The sequence below is a fragment of the Anabrus simplex genome, chromosome 3, assembly GCF_040414725.1.
Source record: "Anabrus simplex isolate iqAnaSimp1 chromosome 3, ASM4041472v1, whole genome shotgun sequence".
Taxonomy (NCBI): domain Eukaryota; kingdom Metazoa; phylum Arthropoda; class Insecta; order Orthoptera; family Tettigoniidae; genus Anabrus; species Anabrus simplex.
The window spans coordinates 237,912,768-237,937,990 of NC_090267.1; the positions used below are offsets into that span (position 1 = coordinate 237,912,768).

General features: G+C 38.7%; 1 protein-coding gene across 3 annotated transcripts in view; it reads left to right on the forward strand.

Moving 5' to 3' along the window:
- Nucleotides 1-25,223, forward strand: part of LOC136866189 (protein inturned) — a 313,810-nt gene that overhangs the window by 14,893 nt on the left and 273,694 nt on the right. For 2 of the 3 annotated variants that reach the window (XM_068226644.1, XM_068226645.1), the window contains exon 3: nt 18,762-18,925. In XM_068226644.1, coding sequence (XP_068082745.1) covers nt 18,762-18,925 — 164 coding nt within the window. Of the gene's footprint in view, nt 1-18,356; nt 18,402-18,761; nt 18,926-25,223 lie in introns of those variants that run through there. The other variant, XM_067142930.2, reaches the window with a different exon arrangement.

A 25,223-nucleotide genomic window follows, 5' to 3' on the forward strand; every position in this document is an offset into this window, starting at 1 on the left:
GACCGTTTTAAGTTTTTCCTATCATCCTTCTCAGTTCAATACGGACAAAAAATGAAATTCTTAGGTTTAAATGTGCCACAGGACACGTGTATAGCTAAGAATGCCAGGCTGCCATCAACGGAGGCATTTCCAGCAGACAGACGACTTTACGAGGGGTATGGTGATCGGGCTGAGAAGGGCAGGTTGGTCGCTTCGTCAAATCGCAGCCGATACCCATAGGGATGTGTCCACGGTGCAGCGCCTGTGGCGAAGATGGTTGGTGCAGAGACATGTGGCACGTGCGAAGGGTCCAGGCGCAGCCCGAGTGACGTCAGCACGCGAGGATCGGCGCATCCGCCGCGAAGCGGTGGCAGCCCTGCACGCCACGTCAACCGCCATTCTTCAGCATGTGCAAGACACCCTGGCTGTTCCAATATCGACCAGAACAATTTCCCGTCGATTGGTTGAAGGAGGCCTGCACTCCCGGCGTCCGCTCAGAAGACTACCATTGACTCCACAGCATAGACGTGCACGCCTGGCATGGTGCCGGGCTAGAGCGACTTGGATGAGGAAATGGCGGAACGTCGTGTTCTCCGATGAGTCACGCTTCTGTTCTGTCAGTGATAGTCACCGCAGACGCGTGTGGCGTCGGCGTGGAGAAAGGTCAAATCCGGCCGTAACTGTGGAGCGCCCTACCGCAAGACAACGCGGCATCATGGTTTGGGGCGCTATTGCGTATGATTCCACGTCACCTCTAGTGCGTATTCAAGGCACGTTAAATGCCCACCGCTACGTGCAGCATGTGCTGCGGCCGGTGGCACTCCCGTACCTTCAGGGGCTGCCCAATGCTCTGTTTCAGCAGGATAATGCCCGCCCACACACTGCTCGCATCTCCCAACAGGCTCTACGAGGTGTACAGATGCTTCCATGGCCAGCGTACTCTCCGGATCTCTCACCAATCGAACACGTGTGGGATCTCATTGGACGGCGTTTGCAAACTCTGCCCCAGCCTCGTACGGACGACCAACTGTGGCAAATGGTTGACAGAGAATGGAGAACCATCTCTCAGGTGTAATTTTCCTAAAATCGCTGACTAACTTTTGAAACATATTATAAAACTGGATTTTACTTGAAAAATATGGAATATCTGCAATTAAAATGGAAATTATGAAAATTAACATTCATTAAATAAAGTACACACTCGTCGGACCTTGTACTCACACTTACTTGTTACCTGCTTACTTACACATACGTTATTTGAAGGGCGCCAGCTGCCACTCAGTGCAGCAATAATAGAATGAGACTCTTGACTATCTCTAGGGTGTGGGGTAATAAGCTTACTTTTGACAACATACCATATAAGTTCTGGGAAAAGGAGATTGGCGATCGATTTCCCCATTAATTTTGAGGTTAAGATATTTTACTTTCATTGAAATAAAACTATGAATTCGTTTGATAGAACAATATATATTCTTTAAAAAATATATCAAAAAATAGTGAGTCTTGTTGCGATAAAACAGATGAGAATATGAAATTATGACATTGCAACTGAAAGAAACTAGGCATGAATTTGAATTCTTCTTGACCGGACATTTAACAATTTATACGAAATATTTCCCTCACTGATTCACTTGACTGTACCTTCAACACTTTGAGTGTAAATACGACGTAATCCATTGCTCTGGTGTTTACTGTAGATGTGTCACGCCTAACTTGGTGATACATCCTTGTGACTGCTTCTTCTCCATATCATCTGACTTCTTTGTAAGTCAATATGGTATTACCTCTTGGCAGGTCCAGGGTTGCCCTCTCTGACTCCATGGTAAGCCCTTGCGTCCGTGTCTTCAACTGAGTGAGCGACCAACCTTTTGGTCTCACTCTCTTAATGACCAATAATTAATGGCTCACTGAGTCTTCACCATCTCTCGTTCACACTCGTTGACTGAGCAACTAAGGCCTCTTGATCTAGTAGACTTCTTCACTGTACTGCATCCGTATAACTAATGACTGACGCTACAATATGCACCCACCTTTTATAGACGTTGGTTGACACAGCTACGTAATCTCCAGAAATAACAATGACATACTCCCACCTACGCGACAGATATTACATACAGTGGTGAAATAGCCCGGGGCGGCCGACTTTCTGAGCGCATTGCTAAATAAATACGATGACGTAGCCATGAAGTGGCGATGACTTGGCAGAATCGCCAGTGGTATAGCAATATAACAACGTCACTTCCACATCTGATACATCGAAACTCTCACTGTACAGGTATTTAATGTTAATCTACATATACGTATATATGCATACACTCAATTACAAATACGCAAGCGACAGGCATTGCGTAAGGGAATTGAATAAGACTGATAATTACAATAATAGTAACAGTATCACAGATAACCTAAAAATAATACTGACATAATAATAATAATAATAATAATAATAATAATAATAAAATACAGATAAAATCATACAATAATAAGAATACAGATATCACCTTGTAATGGGATTTGAACCGTTACAATTCGCCTCCCTCATAAATAAATCGAAGAACAAAGAATCGATTGTTTTATGAACAACATAATATAAATATAACATTGACACATATAAACACTTTAAATGAGTATACAACTATAATTTTCTTTTTCAACATCCATACATTTTATAAAATATCAAAGGTATGAGAATTTTTCTCGCACATTGTCATCGCAGATAACTGTCCAGTGTCCCATTCTCATACAATACACAAGAGCATAGCCCTTAATTTAACACACACAAATAATTTTCAATCAATATACAACATTCTTCTCCTTTATTTTTTAACATATCAAAATATTTTGTGAAAATTCACTTATATGAGAACTTTTCTTGCATATTGTTATCGCAGATAACTGTCCAATGTCCTGTTCTACGCTTTTGTCACACAGTACATGACACTGTAGCACTTATTCTTCCAATACACCAATACGACACTTGGTTAACACGCAAATTCATATATGTTAGCTTTATTTTGCCAGTTTCTTACAAAAATTAATCATCTTATTATTCTCTCAAAAAAATCTCACGTGAAGTACTTCTTTACATATATAATACTACAAATACCGACAATATCCTCTTCCTGAATTTATAAGAATATGCACACTCCCCGATACGGTTCACAATAGTGAAATACCCCTGATAAAATATAACTTCAACATATTTCCCGCCTCTGCATATGATGAAATGGAACTCTGAGTAGCACTCTGTCACTCAAACTGAATCAATTTTGCCCTCATTGACTTACATATATCAATAAATCACATCCTTCTTGGCAACAATAATTAAAGGTTCAATACCATAGCTACAAGATGGTTCAATTATTCCGTAATCCAGCATAATGTTTATTTGTTCTTAGACGTCACTAGCATTTTTAAGTTGAATGGGGTACTTACCTCCCACAAACGATGAATGGTCATGTACTACAAATTTATGTTCAAATACGTGTTCTTCCTCAATTACCACTAAATACATCTCGATGCTTACCTAACATCGAACACAATTACTCCTCCTGTAATTCGCTCAAATTACCTCACGTCACTGCCTCATACCGACTATCCCTCGGATACTGGTCGTACAGGCATGTAACACACCCAACAAAACATTTCCTCTCACTAGGAGCAACTTCACTTACCTCTCATATATTTCAAAGAACACATGTTACCAAACACTTACCTCAGACCATCATAATTAACACGCACTTCTTTGCTAGATTTACTCCCAGAACAAACACACACTACCAAAATGAAAGTCTTCTCTACTTCCATGATTTGCAACCAAGTCAGCTCCTATAATAACTGAATACACAAGTTTTGGTACAACAAGGCGTGGCTGAAACTTACAATTATCTTCAATCGTAATTGGTACCGCTATCATTTTATTTACTCACTTTGACTCACCCAACGGTTGTTATAAGATCTGATAGTACCTTCACTTACCTTCTTCATATCACAGTTTCCATCATCGGAGTTACTACCTCACTACTTACGTCATATTCTCGGCATTACAAGTACTTACATCACTTAACAGAACACTTCTTACGTCGAACTTACTACTACCATTAATTACTTCATTATCTACGACCACGTCACTACTTAAATATCTCACTTAACATTACTTAGGTCACAATCACACTACTCTTAAATCTACTTTCACTACATAACTACTAATACTAAATACCTGTTCATTTTCTACCTTCAGCCTGTCCACTTACCGGTAACTTACCCGATTCCCTGTGAATCTGAAATACTCTGGCTCGATAACGACACCTTGATAACATTCATATTGAGACTATCATAATCCCTCTGATAACTCAAATCCGTACGCCTCCCATCTTCCGATTCTCTTTGGTTACTCCTCTGACCCTCTCTGTTATACCTCAAATCCCTACGCCTCCCATATTCCGATTCTCTCTGATTACTCCTCTGACCTTCTCTCTCATAACTCAAATACATACGCCTCCCATCTTCCGATTCTCTCTGATTACTGTTCTGACCTTCTCTCTCATAACTCAAATACATACGCCTCCCATCTTTCGATTCTCTCCGATTACTCTTCTGACCTTCTCTCTCATAACGCAAATACATACGCCTCCCATCTTCCAATTCTCTCTGGTTACTCCTCTGACCCCTCTCACCATTGACACAACTATTAATCCTCTGCTCATCATGATCACCCCCTCTCCTCTGATACACGGCTAACATTTTTCCCTCTCTCTCTACTATACTACTTTCCTCAGCTATCATGCGCTCTCTCTCTCGCGCGCGCGCGCCCTTCCACACATTCCTTCCAAAGCCTGTCAATGAAATTTTCTCTAAATTCTCCCAAATTAGACATATTATCCCAGTACACTCGAAACCATATTTTACTTCCACCGATAAAAACATTAGACAAAATCTCCAACACATATTCCCATTCAATAACATTATTCCTCAACTTACTTGCAAATCTTTTCTCGACTACTTTTACAAATTCTGTAGTACTGAACTGTTTTCCAGAAAACTTGGTTAAATCACGATCCCTACTGAACAAACCACTTGCTACTATCATTTCTCCCGCCGTCTCACCTCTACCTTCCTGCCGTATCACTTCCTGGCAGTTTACAACTTCTTCTTCTTCTTCTTCTTCTTCTTCTTCTTCTTCTTCTTCTTCTTCTTCTTCTTCTTCTTCTTCTTCTTCCGCTGCTCTCTCAGAATTCTCTTCCACTATTCTCACTTCTTCCTTCAATTCTTCCTCTCTTTCTCTTACCTGCTGTGATAGCGTTTCCTGTTCGTTCCGTAGTTCAGTGACCTCCACAAGTTTGCTTTCGACTTGCTCATTTCTACTAATCTGTTCCCCCATCTCTTCCCCAACTGCATTGCAAATCTCGTCCAATTTCTTCTCGACTATCTCATGAATTTCTTCCCGATTACTAGAACTTTTATCACTTAATTCTACGATATTCTCTGTACATATTTCTTTGACTTGCTCGGTCTGAATATGAATATTGCTCCGATTCAACTTCATTTCACCTTCTCTAAGGTCAACACACTCTTTGTTTAACTTATTCTCTAACTTGCATATTTGACTAGTTACCTCTACTATCTTAGTATCTATTTTAGAATTTAGTGATTCTCTTAACCCATCTATTTTATCATTAATCGCACTGTTACCATTAATCAATTCTTCGATTTTACTACTTAAAGAGTTAATCTGTTTATTACAATTTTCATTATTAGTACTAATTAATTCTTTCATCTCTTCCTTACTATTTTCGTTACTACTAATTATTTGTTCCATTCGTTTATTACTATTTTCGCTACTAATATCAATCTTTTCCTCCATTCTTTTCTGACTATTTTCGCTACTAATATCAATCTTTTCCTCCATTCTTTTTTGACTCTTTTCACTACTAGTATCAATCTTTTCACTGAGCTTCTTATTTTCATTACTGAGCTCGGTAAGTCTGGCCATCAGCAAATTTAGAATATCTTGGTTCATTCCCCCCGTGATTTCCTTTTGGGTTTCAGTATGCTTCTCAATTTCTGCACTTTCCTGAATTTCCTCAGAAGGTTCCATCGTATTCACCGGCTCCCTACTCTGAATTTCACCTTGGATGTCCGCAGAAGCAATGACCTCGTCGTTACATGACTTGTTACTGTCTTCCGTGTCCATCTTTGGTTCACTAGTAATAGTCCGCGATCTCAAATTAATTTCCCTCTTCAAATCCCTTGACATATCCCCAAAATACAAATATATATCACAAAGTTACACTCCTGACATTTACCGGTAATAATTTCCGTTGGCTTAAATGCGCACACTCTTCCCAAAATGAACCTATGATATGCTGTCATTCAGAACAAATTCTGAATTTCTTCGTGTCCCACGTTGCGTCGACACATTGTAATTTTCCTAAAATCGCTGACTAACTTTTGAAACATATTATAAAACTGGATTTTACTTGAAAAATATGAAATATCTGCAATTAAAATGGAAATTATGAAAATTAACATTCATTAAATAAAGTACACACTCGTCGGACCTTGTACTCACACTTACTTGTTACCTGCTTACTTACACATACGTTATTTGAAGGGCGCCAGCTGCCACTCAGAGCAGCAATAATAGAATGAGACTCTTGACTATCTCTAGGGTGTGGGGTAATAAGCTTACATTTGACAACATACCATATAAGTTCTGGGAAAAAGGAGATTGGCGTTCGGTTTCCCCATTAATTTTGAGGTTAAGATATTTTACTTTCATTGAAATAAAACTATGAATTCGTTTGATAGAACAATATATATTCTTTAAAAAATATATCAAAAAATAGTGAGTCTTGTTGCGATAAAACAGATGAGAATATGAATTATGACATTGCAACTGAAAGAAACTAGGCATGAATTTGAATTCTTCTTGACCGGACATTTAACAATTTATACGAAATATTTCCCTCACTGATTCACTTGACTGTACCTTCAACACTTTGAGTGTAAATACGACGTAATCCATTGCTCTGGTGTTTACTGTAGATGTGTCACGCCTAACTTGGTGATACATCCTTGTGACTGCTTCTTCTCCATATCATCTGACTTCTTTGTAAGTCAATATGGTATTACCTCTTGGCAGGTCCAGGGTTGCCCTCTCTGACTCCATGGTAAGCCCTTGCGTCCGTGTCTTCAACTGAGTGAGCGACCAACCTTTTGGTCTCACTCTCTTAATGACCAATAATTAATGGCTCACTGAGTCTTCACCATCTCTCGTTCACACTCGTTGACTGAGCAACTAAGGCCTCTTGATCTAGTAGACTTCTTCACTGTACTGCATCCGTATAACTAATGACTGACGCTACAATATGCACCCACCTTTTATAGACGTTGGTTGACACAGCTACGTAGGTTCGAATCCCACTATCGGCAGCCCTGAAAATGGTTTTCCGTGGTTTCCCATTTTCACACCAGGCAAATGCTGGGGCTGTACCTTAATTAAGGCCACGGCCACTTCCTTCCAACTCCTAGGCCTTTCCTATACCATCGTCGCTATAAGACCTATCTGTGGCGGTGCGACGTAAAGCCCCTAGAAAAAAAAAAAACACAGCTACGTAATCTCCAGAAATAACAATGACATACTTCCACCTACGCGACAGATATTACATACAGTGGTGAAATAGCCCGGGGCGGCCGACTTTCTGAGCGCATTGCTAAATAAATACGATGACGTAGCCATGAAGTGGCAATGACTTGGCAGAATCGCCAGTGGTATAGCAATATAACAACGTCACTTCCACATCTGATACATCGAAACTCTCACTGTACAGGTATTTAATGTTAATCTACATATACGTATATATGCATACCCTCAATTACAAATACGCAAGCGACAGGCATTGCGTAAGGGAATTGAATAAGACTGATAATTACAATAATAGTAACAATATCACAGATAACCTAATAATAATACTGACATAATAATAATAATAATAATAATAATAATAATAATAATAATAATAATAATAAAATACAGATAAAATCATACAATAATAAAAATACAGATATCACCTTGTAACGGGATTTGAACCGTTACACAGGACACCATCCGCACTCTTATTGACTCTGTACCTCGACGTGTTTCTGCATGCATCGCCGCTCGCGGTGGTCCTACATCCTACTGAGTCGATGCCGTGCGCATTGTGTAACCTGCATATCGGTTTGAAGTAAACATCAATTATTCGTCCGTGCCGTCTCTGTTTTTTCCCCAACTTTCATCCCTTTCGAACCACTCCTCCTTGGTGTTGCATTTGCTCTGTCAGTCAGTGTATAATAGGGATGTACTTTGTTCACCGCTTTGTTAACAAGATACATAAAAAAGCATAGAACGCATAGAAAGAGATAGCTCATTGGGCAAGCTAATCTTGGAGGGATTCTGTTTACTTTGATGCAAGGAGGCTTCTGTCAATGCATTGAGTAAGTCACATTGTGAATTATACTGGGATATCAGGAGATGTCTACAAAGAGCTGTGTACATGTCAAACAAGGGACGACTGTTTGTCCAACCCTTGTCCCGTTTTCCTACTGGGTCAGGTATGAGGTGAGATGAATCTGTCGTGGTGGGTTTTTATGACCGGATGCCCTTCCTGGTGTCAACCTCATCAGAGGAGTTAATGAAATTAAATTAATGACGTGATATATGATAGTAGGGAGAGGGTGAAACCCGCTGCCGACATATAGCCTACTCCTGTCGAATAGCACCAAGGGGTCTGCTCATGGCTTAACGTCTCCATCCGACGGATGAATCACCATCAACAGCGTTATATGCCTTCACTCCATATGAGCACTGCAGAGAGGTTTGGAATTTAATCCAGGTTTTTGGCATGCAATCTAGTGATTAGAAAGTGTATACCACCACCTCCCCTACCTTGCCGGCCAACATTCTGATGGTGAAAATTTTTTCGACCAACGGGCCCCGAACTGGCTAACCTCGGTGTCAGATCGTTTTAGACTTCAGTGCCTTATGGTCACCAGGCGGGCTAATGTCAAACAAGGGATGACTACAGGAAAATAATTTAGTGACAGTCACCATGTCCTCTCAAGAGAAGGACCGAGTATGTCCAACTTTTCAACTCATTGAATCATCAATGATATGTATTTAGGGCTGTCATCAGTGTTGCCAATTTAGTCATTTTATAGCTGGCTATTTTGAAAAGTCATTTGCTACAAAATTTTGAGTTTAGCTATTAGCTACATTTTTAGCTATAAATTTTCATATTTGAGCTAATTTGGCCATCTCTCTTTCTAATGCTTTTCTTTAGTAATTAATGGATTTTTGTAAATTATTATTATTATTTTATTTATGCTTCAGTGACGATTGACTATGTAAATTTATTAACAGGCACCAAAAAAAAAAAAAGACTCTATGTACATAAAATATATATATACAGTATATACAAACTCCACATTAGAAAGGTTAATGTGAGGGGTCTTTCAGTCTCTTAGAGACGAATGTCCAGCTCTTCCAGCCAAGAGAGTGCCTCAGGGGTCACTCGAATGTTTTCGATGGAACCAGCAAAAGCTCGCAGAGGGCCGTCCTTCAGAATGTGCAGGATGGTTTGCACTTCAGCACCACAGTCACAAGCTGGAGAGTCTTTCCAGCCCCACTGATGCAGAGCAGAAGCACTTCTTCCTACTCCGCAGCGTATCCTGTTGAGTGTGGTCCAGGTGGAGCGAGGAAGGTTGAACTCAGGCAACTTCGTAGTTGGATCCCTGATGTTGATAATGCCATGAGGGTGTGATTGAGACCATTCGTGTTTCCATATTTCGTCAGGCTTGAAATGTGAATTAACGAATTCCTTTGCCATCTTCCAGGCAGGTTTCCGTGACTTGAGTCTCATTACGGCATTTTCATCTATATCCTGATATATTGGGAGTTAACTGTTCTTAGCTATCCTGGTCCACAGTCTAACAAGGGCGCTTTGCCGTCTGATGTGAGGAGCCTGAATGTTGCTCAGTAATGGTAACCATTGAATAGGAGTAGAGCGCAATGTACCAAATATAATTCTCATTGTGTGGTGCAGTTGGACATCAACCATACTAGTGTGGGAGCTATTGAGCCATACAGAGGAGCAATATTCAGCTGGTGAATATACTATTGCTAATGCAGTTGTTCGTAGTGTGCATGCATCTGCGTCCCATGAAGTACCAGCTAGTCTACCCAGCAAGTTGTTAAGGCTTTTAAGATTAGCAGCCAGTTTCACAAGATAGCGTCGATAGGTTAAGGACCTGTCTAAAGTTACACCAAGATATTTTGGGTTGGTATTACAGTGCAGTGTGTGGTTTCCGAACCTGATTGTAGGTTGATATTTTGCCAGCCTGTTATTTAGGTGGAACGTAGCTACCTCTGTCTTTAGTGGACTAGGTTTCAGGCGCCATTTTTTTAAATAATCACCCATCTCGTCAAATGGAGAAAATGGACTTGTGTACTGGTCATTTTTGTAAAAATTCATGATGAATGACACACGAGTTGTAATGCATGTTCAACTTATAGGCGACCTTTGACAAAATGGTGCAACGATTATTAATTACATTACTCACAACACACTGATTTCAGAACTACATTGCTACCAAGCTCGATAGCTGCAGTCGCTTAAGTGCATCCAGTATTCGGGAGATAGTAGGTTCGAACCCCACTGTCGGCAGCCCTGAAAATGGTTTTCCGTGGTTTCCCATTTTCACACCAGGCAAATGCTGGGGCTGTACCTTAATTAAGGCCACGGCCGCTTCCTTCCCACTCCTAGCCCTTTCCTGTCCCATCGTCGCCGTAAGACCTATCTGTGTCTGTGCGACGTAAAACAACTAGCAAAGAAAAAAAACAAAGAACTACATTGCATCATTACAGGGTATCAAACATTCCATCACTCAGTAAATTACTGACTTCCATTGATTAGCTTCCTGGTTGGCTGAGAGACAACGTTTAAACCAGTGCAGTTGCTAAATTAGTGAAATACTGTATGTGACTGAAAGTGATAGTGTAACAATGTATAGTGTACATAGTTAAGATTAGTGAGTAGTATAGTTTTAATATATAGCAAAAATGCTGCCTAAGTATAGGCAACGGTATAGAAGAGAGAGAATTTCTTTGGTGGAATTTAAAAGGTGACTTCAACCTGTTTCCAATGATAAAACTAAAGCATATTGCAAATACTGTAAGTGTGAAATAAAATCAATGTTGTTTGATTTAAGATCACATGCACAATGTTATAAACAATAAACATCCACACTACAAGCTCATTAGGCATACGTGAGGCAGAGAGTAAAATAGCATTGTTTTTGTCAGAACATTGTGCTCTGCTCACTAGCGACCACATGTTGGAGCTCGGTGAGTTCATCTAGCCCTTTTCTTAAGTATTCTAGTTGGTTATTTTATTTTTAGCTATATTTTTAATACAGTGTAGCTACTTTTTGTGTTTATGAGTTGGCAACACTGGCTGTCATCCAGATAGCAGATTCTCTATCAATTGTTAACCTAGCCTTTTCACATTTCCCTTGATAAATTTAGAAAGCTATCCTAATTTTCTTAAATATATTGTATGTTGTCAGGCTGAAGATACAGGAGCGGTAGAGCAAGCCGGTGCAGTCAATGAGTTCACTGGATCTTATCTGTGTCCTGTTGGTTTTCACAACACACCTATCTCTCTCATGAGGTGAAAGGAGTTAATTCTAGCTTGATGACATTGCTTGTATTCTGCCTGTGTTAACAGCATCAAAATGTTACAGTGAATTTTTAAAAAATATTTGAGAAATGTATACAGAACCACAATATTTGTTAACAAGGGGTTGATTAATTCAAAAATCTCTGACCATCATCTTTGGTAAGATTAATTTTGGGAATTTGTAACTGGATATTTTTAGAGAGAAGAACTTTCTCTTTGTTTATAACTAGTCTGAGAAATAGTGATCTGACAGTCAAAATTTTTTAATCATTTAGATGTATTGTAAAAGTAATAATAATTATTAATAATAATAAAAATTGAATACCGAAAGGTTTGATTGTTCCATTCACACTTATGGCGCACCGCACACTGAATGTTGCTCAAATGTGTTTGACCCCTTTATCTGGTGATCGCTACCCATTACTGTGACTGTTAAATAGGCCATACAAGTGGATGTCACTGAAAAAAGTTAATTGTGGGTTTAAAATATCATCATTCATGGGCTGAAGAAGCCAGGTGCAAAAGTTTATGTATTTTGCAGATCCTTGGGATGTACACTATCGTGTATTGACAAGGTTCAGTGTTTTTTTTAGCATGTTTGTTGATATACGTGTGACCCTGGTTGCCAGCCTACCTTTAAGAAAGATTTTTGCAACTATTAAACAAGCTCTAATATCATCAAACTTTTTCACTGTTAAATCATGATGTCTCAAATATATATTTTCCTATACTAATTGTAAGAACTAAGGCAGTCGACTAGTTGAATACTGCACTAATCACAAGTTAGTTCTTGTTAATAATTGGTTCAAACACCACAAACGATGGCTGTACACATGGACAAGACCTGGAGACACAAAGAGGTATCAAATAGACTTCATTGTGATTAGGCAGAGATTCAGAATCCAGGTGTTGGACTGCAAGACTTTCCTAGGAGGAGACATGGACTCTGACCACAACTTGCTGGTCAAGAAATGCTATCTGAAGTTGAAGAAATTGAAGAAAGGTAGGAATGCAAAAAGGTGGGATCTAGACAAGTTGAAACAAAAAGTGTGTGTTGGATTGCTTCAAGGAACATGTTGCACAAGGACTAAATGAAAAGGCTGAAGGAAACACAGTAAATGAAGAATGGATAATCGGGAAGAATGAGATCAGAAGGGCTGCTGAAGAGAAGTTAGGAATAAAGGTAAGATAAGTAAGAATCAGTGGATAACTCGGTAGATATTAGATCTGATTGACGAATGGCAAAAATGCAAGATTACAAAAAGATGGTGATTAAAGAATGAAGTAGATAGATAGTGCAGGTCAGCTAAGGAAGAATGGCTGAAAGAGAAGTGGAAGGATGTTAAAGGTTGTATGGTTGAAGGAAAAGTAGATGCTACATGCAGGAAAATCAAGGAAACCTTTGCAGAAAGGAAAACTAGGTGTATGAATATTAAGTGCTCAGATGGAAAACCATTTCTTGTGACAAAAGACAAGGCAGAAGGATGGCACAAACATATTAAACAATTGTACCAAGGGAAAGAAGTAGATGGTATGGTTCTGGAACAAGAAGAGGTTGTTGATGCTGATGAAATGGGAGACCCCATTTTGAAGTTAGAATTTGACACAGCTTTGAGAGATCTCTAAATAGCAACAGGACACTTGTAATTTATGACATACCCTCAGAATTACTGACCGCCCTAGGAGAAACCAGCCTGGGGAGGTTTTACCGTCTTATGTGCAGGATGCTTGATACAGGAGAAGTGCCATCCAGTTTTTGGAAGAACCCAAGAAATCAAGTGTTGACAAGTGTGAAAACTACCACACCCTTAGTTTAGTATCTCACACCTGTGAAATGTTAACATATATTATTTGGAGAAGAATGGAAAGACAAGATTAATCTGAGTCAGGAGAAGATCAGTTTGGCTTCAGAAGAAATATAGGAACATAGGAAGCAATTCCGACTTTACTTCTGATCTTTTTTTTGGAAGATTTGTTTTATGTCACACCAACACAGATAGGTCTTATGGTGGCGAAGGGATAGGAAAGGCCTAAGAGTGGGAAGGAAGCGGCCGTGGCATTATTTAAGGTACAGCCCCAGCATTTGCCTGGTGTGAAAATGAGAAACAATGGAAGACCATCTTCAGGGCTGCCGATAGTGGGGCTCGAACCCACTATCACCCATATGCAAGTTTACATCTGTGCGCCCCTAACTGCACGGCCAACTCGTCCGGTGCTTTTGATCATAGGGGATCGAATTAATAAAGACAAGGCCATGAACATGGCATTCATAGATCTAGGAAAGGCAATCGATGATGTTGATTGGACGAAGCTATTCGAGATTCTGAAGATGATACGGATCAGATACCTAGGAAGAATAATTATCTGTACAAAAATCAGTCTGCAGTGATAAGAATCAAAGTTTATGAAAAAAAAAGCAGTTGTCCAGAAAGGAATGAGGCAAGGCTGCAGTTTTTCTCCTCTCCTTTTTAATATTTACATAGAACAGGTGGTAAAAGAAATCGAGTAGGAACTTGGAAAATGAATCACAATCCAAGCAGAGGTAATCAAAACTCTTGATATTTGCCGATGATATTGTTATTTTATCTGAGTCTGCAGAAGATCTTGAGAAATTGCTGAATGGTATGGACACAGTCTTGGTGAAAGAGTACAAGATGAAAATAAGTCCAAAACAAAAGTAAGTGAGTTCAGTCGAATGAAGTCAGGTGTTGGAGTGGGATTGTGGGAAACTGGGAGTGTGATTTCTAGATCCTAATGGGTGGGTAGGAGATAGGGATCTGCACTCAGATGGCCTTCACGTAAACCGCAGTGGTACGTATAAGTTAGAAAATTTGTTTAGAAGGGTTTCAGGGAGGTACATTCAGGGAAACGGGGTGGTCTAGGGAGCGGTGGTAAGGGTACAGGGATTCGGATGTCAAGTAGGGATGACATAAAAATGTTAGCGTTGAACTGTAGAAAATTGTAAAGGAATAGAATTAGTAATTTAATAGATATATACTTGCCAGATATTGTAATAGGAGTTGAATCCTGGCTGAAAAATGATATAATGGATTTAGAAATTTTCTCACGGAATTGGAGTTTGTATCGTAGGATAGGACAGGAACGGTAGGAGGGGGAATATTCATTCTGGTGAAAGAAGAATTTGTAAGCTACAAAAAAGTTAAAGATGATAAATATGAAATTCTAGGTGTAAGGCTCATTTCTAAAGATAATTGGCAACTTGATGTCTTTGGAGTGTACAGACTGGGAAAAGGTAGCGCTAATGCTGATTCAGAATTATTTGATAAGATAATCAGCCATGTGGGGAAAGGACATGGAAAGGAATGTGATTGTAGTGGGAGATCTCAATTTACCAAATGTCATTTGGGAAGGACCGGGCGAGTTGGCCGTGCAGTTAGGAGCACGCAGCTGTGAGCTTGCATTCGGGAGATTTTGGGTTCGAACCCCACTGTCAGCGGCCCTGAAGATGGTTTTCCGTGGTTTCCCATTTTCACACCATGCAAATGCTCGGGCTGTACCTTAATTAAGGCTACGGCCGCTTCCTCCCGCTTCCCATTCCTAGGCCTTTCCTCTCCCATCGTCGCCATATGACCTATCTGTGTCGGTGCGACGTAAAACAAATAGAAAAAACAAAAGACAGGAAGGACAGTTGATTCAGAAAGTGATGGAACCAACTAGAGGGAAGAATATACTGGATGTGGTGTTGGTAAAACCAGATGAGCTCTATAGAGGAACCAAAGTAATAGATGGTATTAGTGATCACAAAGTTGTTTTTGTCGTAGTTAAAAATAAATGTGATAGAAAGGACGGTCATAAAAGTAGGACTATTAGGCAGTACCATATGGCTGATAAAACAGGCATGAGGGAGTTTAAAAAAAGTAACAATGATCGGTGGAAAACGATAAATAAAAATGTAAACAGACTCTGGGATGGGTTTAAAGAAATTGTTGAGGAATGTGAAAACAGGTTTGTACCATTAAGGGTGGTAAGGAATGGTAAATGCCTGCTTTATTATTACAGAGAAAGAAAAGGACCGAGAAGAAGGTGCAGATTCGAAAGAAATAGAGTTAGAAATGGCTGTGGAAGTAAGGAAAAATTGAAGGAACTTACTAGGAAATTGTATCTAGCAAAGAAGTCAGCTAAGGATGACATGATGGCAAGTGTAATTGGCAGTTATACAAATTTTAGTGAAAAATGGAAGGGTATGTATAGGTACTTTCAGGCAGAAACAGGTTCCAAGAAGGAAATTCCAGGAATGATTAATGAACAAGGAGAGTCTGTATGCGAGGAACTCCAGAAGGCAGAAGTATTCAGTCAACAGTATGTATTGTTGGTTACAAGGATAATGTCCAGATAGAGGAGGTGACTAATGCTAAAGAAGTATTAAAATTTACCTATGATAACAATGACATTTACAATAAGATACAAAAGTTGAAAACTAGAAAAGCAGCTGGAATTGATCATTTTTCTGGGGATATACTAAAGACGATGGGTTGGGATATAGTACCATATCTGAGGTACTTATTTGATTATTGTTTGGTCGGAGGAGCTATACCAGATGAATGGAGAGTTGCTATAGTAGCCCCTGTGTGTAAAGGAAAGGGTGATAGACCAAAGCTGAAAATTACAGGCTAGTAAGTTTGACATGCGTTGCATGTAAGCTTTGGGAAAGCATTCTTTCCGATTATATTAGATATGTTTGTGAAATTAATAACTGGTTTGAGTAAAGAAGTGGAATCGGTGATAAGGCTTTTTGCGGATGGTGTAATCCTGTATAGAGTAATAAATAAATTACAAGATTGTGAGCAACTGCAAAATGACCTCTATAATGTTGTGAGATAGACAGCAGGCAATGGTATGGTGATAAACGGTGTTAAAAGTCGGGTTGTGAGTTTCACAAATAGGAAAAGTCCTCTCAGTTTTAATTACTGTGTTGATGGGGTGAAAGTTCCTTATGGGGATCACTGTGAGTACCCAGATGTTACAAGATAACCTGAAATATTTGTCCCGAATGAGTAATTTTATAATACCAATATAAATGATTCGTTATTGGACATTATAAATTTTGCCCCTTGGCAACCAGGAATGAGGTAGCTGGAAAATTTATAATGTCCAATAACGGACCATATTATAAATTTTTATTTGGGACAAATATTTCAGGTCCCTATAGGAATCAACATCTATATCATCTGATGGCCAAGCAGGCATCAATTTTTGGTAATGAGACAAAGTCTCTCATAGTGCATTGGCACTGCCAGTGGCTCCAAGTAGCCTATGCAGTGGCCTCCATGGTATGCCCTGGCCATGCGTCTTGGTGGGTGTGCTATGTACCAACAGATGAGCCCAACTTAGCACACGGAGGGAAGCGCTCGCAACCAGGAATGTGTTAGCTGGAAAATTCATAGTGTCCAATAACAGACCATTTATATTAGTATTATAAATGGTATGTTCCGAGCTGTCAGTGGAGAGATAGCATGGAATGACAATAGTAGACAAATAAGTGTGAGTGGTGTCTTTAAAATTAGGAAAGATCATAATATGAAGATAAAGTCGGAATTCAAGAGGACAAATTGGGGCAAATATTCATTTATAGGAAGGGGAGTTGGGGATTGGAATAACTTACCAAGGGAGATGTTCAATAAATTTCCAATTTCTTTGAAATCATTCAAGAAAAAGCTACGAAAACAACAGATAGGGAATCTGCCTCCTGGGCAACTGGCCAAAATGGAGATCAGTAGGGATTGATTGATGCAGAAAATATTAGATTAGCAAATGAAGTTTTAAAGGAGGTAGATGAATATTGTTACTTGGATACAAAGTAACTAATGATGGCAGAAGTAAGGGGGACAAAAAATGCAGATTAGGACAAGCAAGGAAGGCCTTTCTTAAGAAAAGAAATTTGCTCACTTCGAACATTGATATAGGAATTGGGAAGATGTTTTTGAAGACTTTCATCTGGAGCATGGCATTGTATGGAAGCGAAACATGGACAATAACTAGCTCAGAAAGAAAGAGAATGAAACTTTTGAAATGTGAATGCTGAAGGTGAGATGAATAGATCAAACCATGATTGAAGATATACTGAATTGAATTCGTGAGAGGAGAATGATTTGGCTAAATTTGATGACAAGGAGAGATAGAGTGATAGACACACCCAGGGCTTGTTCAGTTAGTTTTTGAGGAAAGTGTAGGTGGTAAAAATGGCAGGGGTATATCAAGGTATGAATATGACAAATAGATTAGAGTAAAGCTAGGATGCAGTAGTTACGTAGAAATGAAAAGGTTAGCATAGGATACAGTAGCATGGAGATGTGTATCAAACCATTTTATGGACTGATGACCCAAGCAACAACAACTAATTCTGTGGCTGAATCGTACGTAGAAAGACAGGAACAATGAAAAGAATACTTAGCGAGAAAAGCACAGTGGCAGGTCGGTGTGGGAAGAGGGAGAAACTGAAAGAAAACACAAAAGGACAAGGACAATCTCCCACATCATCATACAGTGCCATCTACATACAGATTGGCTCTCTCTTCATCAATCCTAGTTCTTCTACATCCATTCATTCCCAGCACCCGACAAGCTGATTTCTGTTTCCCTGCTTCACCAGGAGGGTGAGCTTCAACACTCATCTTGACGGATCTTCAATCTTGATGTGGGAAGTGTAGGATAAGAAGAAAGCTGGATAAACAAACGAAAAAGGTAAAGATGAGTACAGATGGTATTGTGGTTGGGAATTTAATAAATATTCTATAACTGTGCTTTCAGTTTGTGGTACAACTCAAGGAAAACATTACTGAAATCCTGTGGAACAGCTAATTTTTTTTACTAAGTTTACGGTGTTTCATTTTCCCTTCTTTCAGGACTTCCCTCACTTTTCTTTTAACTCCTTCTTTATGAAGTTAGAATAACTCCTCTTGTTCCACTGAACTTATGAACAATGTTATTGACTCATAAATTACGATGTATAATTGATACAACCAACACCTTCATCAAAAAATCTAATTAGTATTGATAGTGTCAGACTAGTTCATAAAACTTTAATATTCTGTATGTTGTCAGGAAAGTTGGCACGTTTAATCAGGAGACGAAACAGTAAACGTTTCCGCCATCATAATGCAGCCAATGTGACGGAGGGTCAATCGGTGGTATCTCCCTCTGGTAGTGGAGATGCTGCCCCACCTCGTAACACAAGCAATAATAAAGTTACTTTTCATGATATGCAGGTAAGTATTTTAAAGTCTAACTCATTAGTTTCTTCTTCTTTTTGTTAGTATTACTCATTTATAAGAAATTAAGAATCTCATGATTTCCTTCTTAGAAGCATGCATTAGCTGGTGCAAGTGGTTGAATAATTACCTAATGTACTAACTTATTTAATTTATACATCTTGTGTACAACTTCAAGATACTGATAAGCCAATAATGTGTTTGTGGCATGATGATGAAGGTTGAAGGGGGGGGAAATAACATAGCTTTATATCTGTTTGTGTATTACTTTTCACATCAAATATTACAGGATTTAAAAAAAACCTGTTGCTTTTATGTACCATGGACTTCTGGACTTCCCTTAACTGGCCTGCTAGGGGTGGACCCTTGGTTTGATAGTGAAATGAGCGGTTAAATGCCAATATTAAAATAAAGAACCTATCCAGTAATAGTGCTAGACTTAATTTAAACTATTCCACCTTGTTTTACACAATATTTTTATTTTTTTTAATTTATAGAATTGGCTTTATGTCGCATCAGCACAGATAAGTCTTATGGCAACCATGGGATAGAAAAGCCTAGGAGTGGGAAGAAAGTGGCCATCGCCTTAATTAAGATACAGTCCCAGCATTTGCCTGGTGTGAAAATGGGAAACCACGGAAAACCATATTCTGGGCTGCTGTCAGTGGGGCTCGAACCCACTATCTCCCGGATGCATTAATTCATATTAGGCTTTTTGTTAGGTATTAATACTATTATAATTACGGTAAAACCTTGTTAATTCAGATTCATTGGGATGTAAAAATCAGACTTCGAATTACATGATTTTGAATTAACTGCCTACTCGTAATTAAAAAATGGCAACCCTTGCTGCATCACAGAATATTCTAAGACCCGTTACTGCATGCAATTAACCTTGATTCACAGTATAAACCTTTAAAATTCCATGGAGAAACTATTTCCAGAATATATCCAACAAGGTGCATTTACAGTATTCAAATAATGCACTTGGATAACTCACTGGCAAACATAATCTCACGCAACAAAACGAAAAAGAGAAAAAAAAGAGATTCAAAGATGAGAAGAAATCTAACGTGGCTTCCCTGTGCAAGTGCTTTATTCATTGGATTACTGTACTGTATGCATATTAGATTCCTTGTTGAGCCTCCATGGCTCAGACCGCTGCGCGCTGGCCTCTCACTGTTGGGTTTCATAGTTTAAATCCCGGTCACTCGATGTGAGATTTGTGCTGGACAAAGCAGAGGCGTGACAGGATTTTCTGCAGGTACTCCAGTTTTCCCTGTCATATTTCATTCCAGCAGCACTCTCCAATATCATTTCATTTCATCTTTCATTCATTAATCATTGCCCCAGGGGAGTGCGACAGGCTTCGGCAGCCGGCACAATTCCTATTCTCACCGCTAGACGGGGGCTTCATTCATTCCATTCCTGACCCAGTTGAATGACTGGAAACAGGCTGTGGATTTTCATTTTCATGAATTTTAGATTCCTTATACTTGCACGGAGAGTACCCAATACCTTTAAAATATCGTGGCTCATCAAACTTTCCTAATACAAGGGGAGGAAGTCTCTCGCTTCCGTCTGCATTGCAGCGCAGTACAGTGACCTCCACCCTTGTACGATTTCCCGGCCTGGAACTTCTCTCCTTTAAAACCATAAATCTGTTTGGGCCCGACATAAAAAAATAAAAATAATTCAGTTCCATGGGCATTGACAATATTGTTCGGTGCGTACAAATTGATTTGGCTATATGAGCCATGCTTTTTCGCCAAACATCGGCATCGCCAGTGTTCATGAATTCTGCTTCTCTGCACACTGCCTGCTGCATGACATTGTGCCGTTCCTTAAAATGCTCCATACAAAAGAATTCAGATTTCACTCAAACTTAGCAACTATGAAGCAAACTGTAAACACACTGAAGTGAGTGAAGGTGAGGAAAGCTACCCCTGCACATCCTGGAAGACGTGTTGTATTGTAACATGAAGACATTTTAATTTTAAATTACTCTGCAAAATACTATTTTTTTAATAATGTAAAGGCAGTTTTGTATTAAAAGTCTAAATTTTGTTAATGGGACCGACATTGTTCTTCAAATGACGAATTGTCTGTATTTCAAATTAAACCGTTAAAATAATAACATACAAAACCATACCTCATCTTTCTGAGTACGATTTTGAATTAGTGAGGTTCTACTGTATGGTTTTTCTGAATTTATTTGCATTTGTTGCTGTAGTTCTGTTACTTCAAGTCATCTTTGATACATACATTCACTGGTGTCCTGAATTTTTTAGTAGTTTTTGGGAAAATGTGAAAATTATGGTGTTGTAATAGATTAGTGATGGTTACTATTTATATTCTTTGAAGGTTAAGATTTCCTTATACTAGTTTTTGTGTATGAGAGTGAATTGTAGTGAAGTGATAGATCTTTAGGATGTTATCCATTGGTTTTCTTGAAGGTTAATTGGCAGGACAAACACATTTTTTTCTGTGATAGTGTTATACATCTTATGAAACGAATTGTTTCATGTGTTTTTTTTTTTTTTTTTTGTGGTTATTGTATTGGCGGACAAAGTGGGCTTACTAAGCAGGCAAGATTTACAAGCTTTAACCTTTTCCCTAATTTTTCCATCCTTACTCTTCCATATGAATATTTCTCTAATTTTATCTCTAGTTTTGAAGATGCCTAAATGTCCCACTAATTGGGTCTCATGATAATACTTCAAGATCATGGGCACAAGAACAGTTGGAACAACAACTTTCATCTTTTGATCATGCCTCAAAGGGCAACACAGAACCCCATTCCTCAGAACATTAGGGACAACATGTTCCCCAGAAAAAACGGTTTCCGTAATAGGAGCCAGCACTGGATCTTCCCATTGATATTTTTCGATGTCATGGAATAATATAGAGGTATCAGTCAAAAGAGCACAAACACCAGAAGATATAGAAATAGAAGGAGGAGAACTTTCCTCCTGCTCAATGGAATCAACGTCACCATTAAAAAAATGCGGCTTAACCCGTCTGCGACCACATTCTCTGCTCCCCCGAATGTGTCAAGTTTTTTAGCCCCACATAATTACCTAGGAGACTACTCTCCAAAATGTACAAGCTTTCAGCCTTTCAAAGGCACAATTCAGCTTTTACATTAGGTTAACAACAACCAGTTTCCACTGTCTTAATCGCTCGACAGTCTACATTACATTTAAATTGAAAGTAAATTTCAACAGGGGCAATAAATGCCCATTCTACCTGACCTTTGGTCAAAAATCAAAACGTTAGGAGGCGAGCACTTGCACTCCTTTGAAAAACACTTGAAAATATTTAAAACTATATGTGGGCTTATGGCCCAAAGTTACAGAGGCTAAGCCTATACTACGGAGGTGACTAGATGGAGAAAAAGTTTTAAATTTCAGAGAAGAGATGAATTTTAAAGTTTACAAAAACGTAGTCACTTCCTGACCATATCTTTGAAAAACACTTGAAAATACTTAAAACTATATGTGGGCTTATGGCCCAAAGTTACAGAGGCTAAGTCTATACTACGGAGGTGACTAGATGGAGAAAAAGTTTTAAATTTCAGAGAAGAGATGAATTTTAAAGTTTACAAAAACGTAGTCACTTCCTGACCATATTGAAGGGGAATACAAAAGTGTTTACACGTTTATTCCCTAAGTTACCCTAAGGTCTTTGGACGTGTTTGAAAAATTACATTTAAGGTTACATTACAAAATAATTTGAAACCTTCTCCTCAAACACACTCTCTGAGGCTATTGCGTTATTACAAGATGTCTGCAATTACCTTGAGCTGGAGGGCCTCCCGGAGATGGGCGAGGCGTATCCCCTGCCTCCTCTATGAACACGCTCTGCTGCTGGACTGGAGCAATCAAAAGACAACATGGCCCAAAAGGTCTCAGCTTTTATAGCAGAGAGGAAGGTTGCAGAATTCTCTGGACCAAAGCACTGTACACACCCACAAATTCTATTAGTTGATGAAATAAATTTCTAAAATTCCTTATTGGTTAACTTTTAAAGCCAGCGGAAAGAGATAGAAGTGCTGATAACCTTAGAACACAAAAAACAATCTACAAACAATTCAGTTTTACCAACTAATGACTACAAAATTTATCTCGAAAATTAACTGTCCATCCTCTCACCAGAGGGAGCACAGAAGTTGACCGTAGAGACATCTGACGATAAATGTTCAAACTCCTTCCACTAGAAGTTTCACAGTTCGTATTAGAGATGGCCTTGTAAAAGGTGCTCGTTTTAAATGTATGGAGTTGCTGTTCCTCCAGTACAGTGATTATTGTGATCACCAATTCAACATGCATCAAAAATGTGAAGTTTATATCCTATGATTATGCAGCCAACCAGGCAAGGCAAAAAGCCTATTTATATTTAGGTCGTAAAGTCAAAATAGCCAAACTGGGCAAAGACATCAAATTTCTCAGTCTGTCGCTTACAGTTTGACACCCAACTTTCTTTAGGGCAATTTTAAGAGACATTGTTCTTATTTAAAATTACAAAGGCCCAAACTAGAACAAATAAGCCTGAGAGGGGAGATTAGATTGTTGTACAAGAAAAAATCCTTTCTCTACCATACATTATATGAGACTCGCCTCGAAAGTACAAGTTTACTTTCGGATGCTCACTGGCACATTTTTCAAACTCAAGTTGACAGTAGATTATTTATTGTGTTATCAAAGAAGCTATAAACTCTGGAGAAAAAGCTGCACATGTTAATGAACTCCATACTCAACAATAGCTATGCTAAAAAAACAGCCAAAGCACTAACATGCCCAACCAATTTCACCCTTCGATCATAAATTTGTCCAAGGTGTCATTGAATGATGACGAATGTTCCATTTTAGCCAGGGGTCCTAAATACAATGGGCCTAATTTTAACACTCCTAATACAGCCATCACTACAACAGTAGAAGCAGAAATAGCCATTAGCAAATTGCCAGCAGAAAAACAGGATGAAGTAAGAATTGAAGTAAAAAAAAGAAAATTGAACAATATTCTTAACCCAAAAAACAACATTAACTCCCCTAATTCACACCTTACTACTCATAACAACAATAGCTATAAAGATTCGTTTCTTGTGGAAAAGCAAATACATGCTCTCAAAAAGAAGATTAATGATAATAATCTTATCATTATGAAAGCAGATAAGGGTATATAATAATATAATGTTATAATGGATAAAAATGAATAACTTATATAAGTAAATCAAATCAACTTTTTAAAGATAGCTCATTTTCTACAGTGAAGAAGTACCCTACCTCGAGAATCCAACGTCAGCTTAAGCAAACCCTCAAGAATACTTCATACTTATTGGCAGATCAAGAAAAAACTAAACTGATTAGTATGAACCCAGGCCTACCTACTGCCAAAGCCCTCCCCAAGATACACAAGCCCGGCATCCCCATTCACCCAATCATTGACTATAGACCAAGTCCTTAATATCAAGTGTGACAATTCATTCAAGAGTTTTTAAGAACGAACTTTGATGTTTATCTAAAAAAAATCCATTAAAACACTAAAGAATTGATCAACAAATTAAAAAAGTTTAATATTCAATCCAATCATTCTCTTCATTGATTTGATATTGCGAACATGTATCCTAGTATACAAATTTCCAAGGTATACCCCATCATTCAAAACAATTTAAGCAAATACAGCTTCCTAAGTACATTAGAAATACAGGATTTCATATCTATTGTTAGATTAGTTGTAAACTACAATTATTTCACTTTTGGTAATGTTATTTATCAACAAGAAGGATTGGCTATGGGATCACCAGCCTCGGGTATCTTGGCCAAGATTTACTTGGATTTTTTGGAACATACCAAAATTGATGATAATAATAATAACTTTGACAACATGGAAAACTGGGAAAATACTGGGAGAAGAACAAGCCTTTATTTCTAATATTTTTGGACATTGAGAAAGCCTACGACAGTGTACCAAGGGAAAGAATTTGGCAATGCATGAAAGAACTTCAAGTGCGAGACAGCCTCATAGACAAAGTGAAAATGTTGTATAGTGGGAATATAAGTTGTATTCAAGTAGGACGTGGTTTGTCAGACTGGTTTGAAACAAAGAGAGGAGTGCAGCAGGGCAGCTCATTGTCACCACTTCTATTTATTATTGTGATGGATGTAGTAATGAAATCTATTAAAAGGGAAGAACATGGAGGTATCAAAGCCTTCACATTTACAGATGATGTTTTGATCTGGAGTGACTCAGAAGAGTAATTGGGAGGGAGAATGCAAAGCTGGAATGAGGAGTT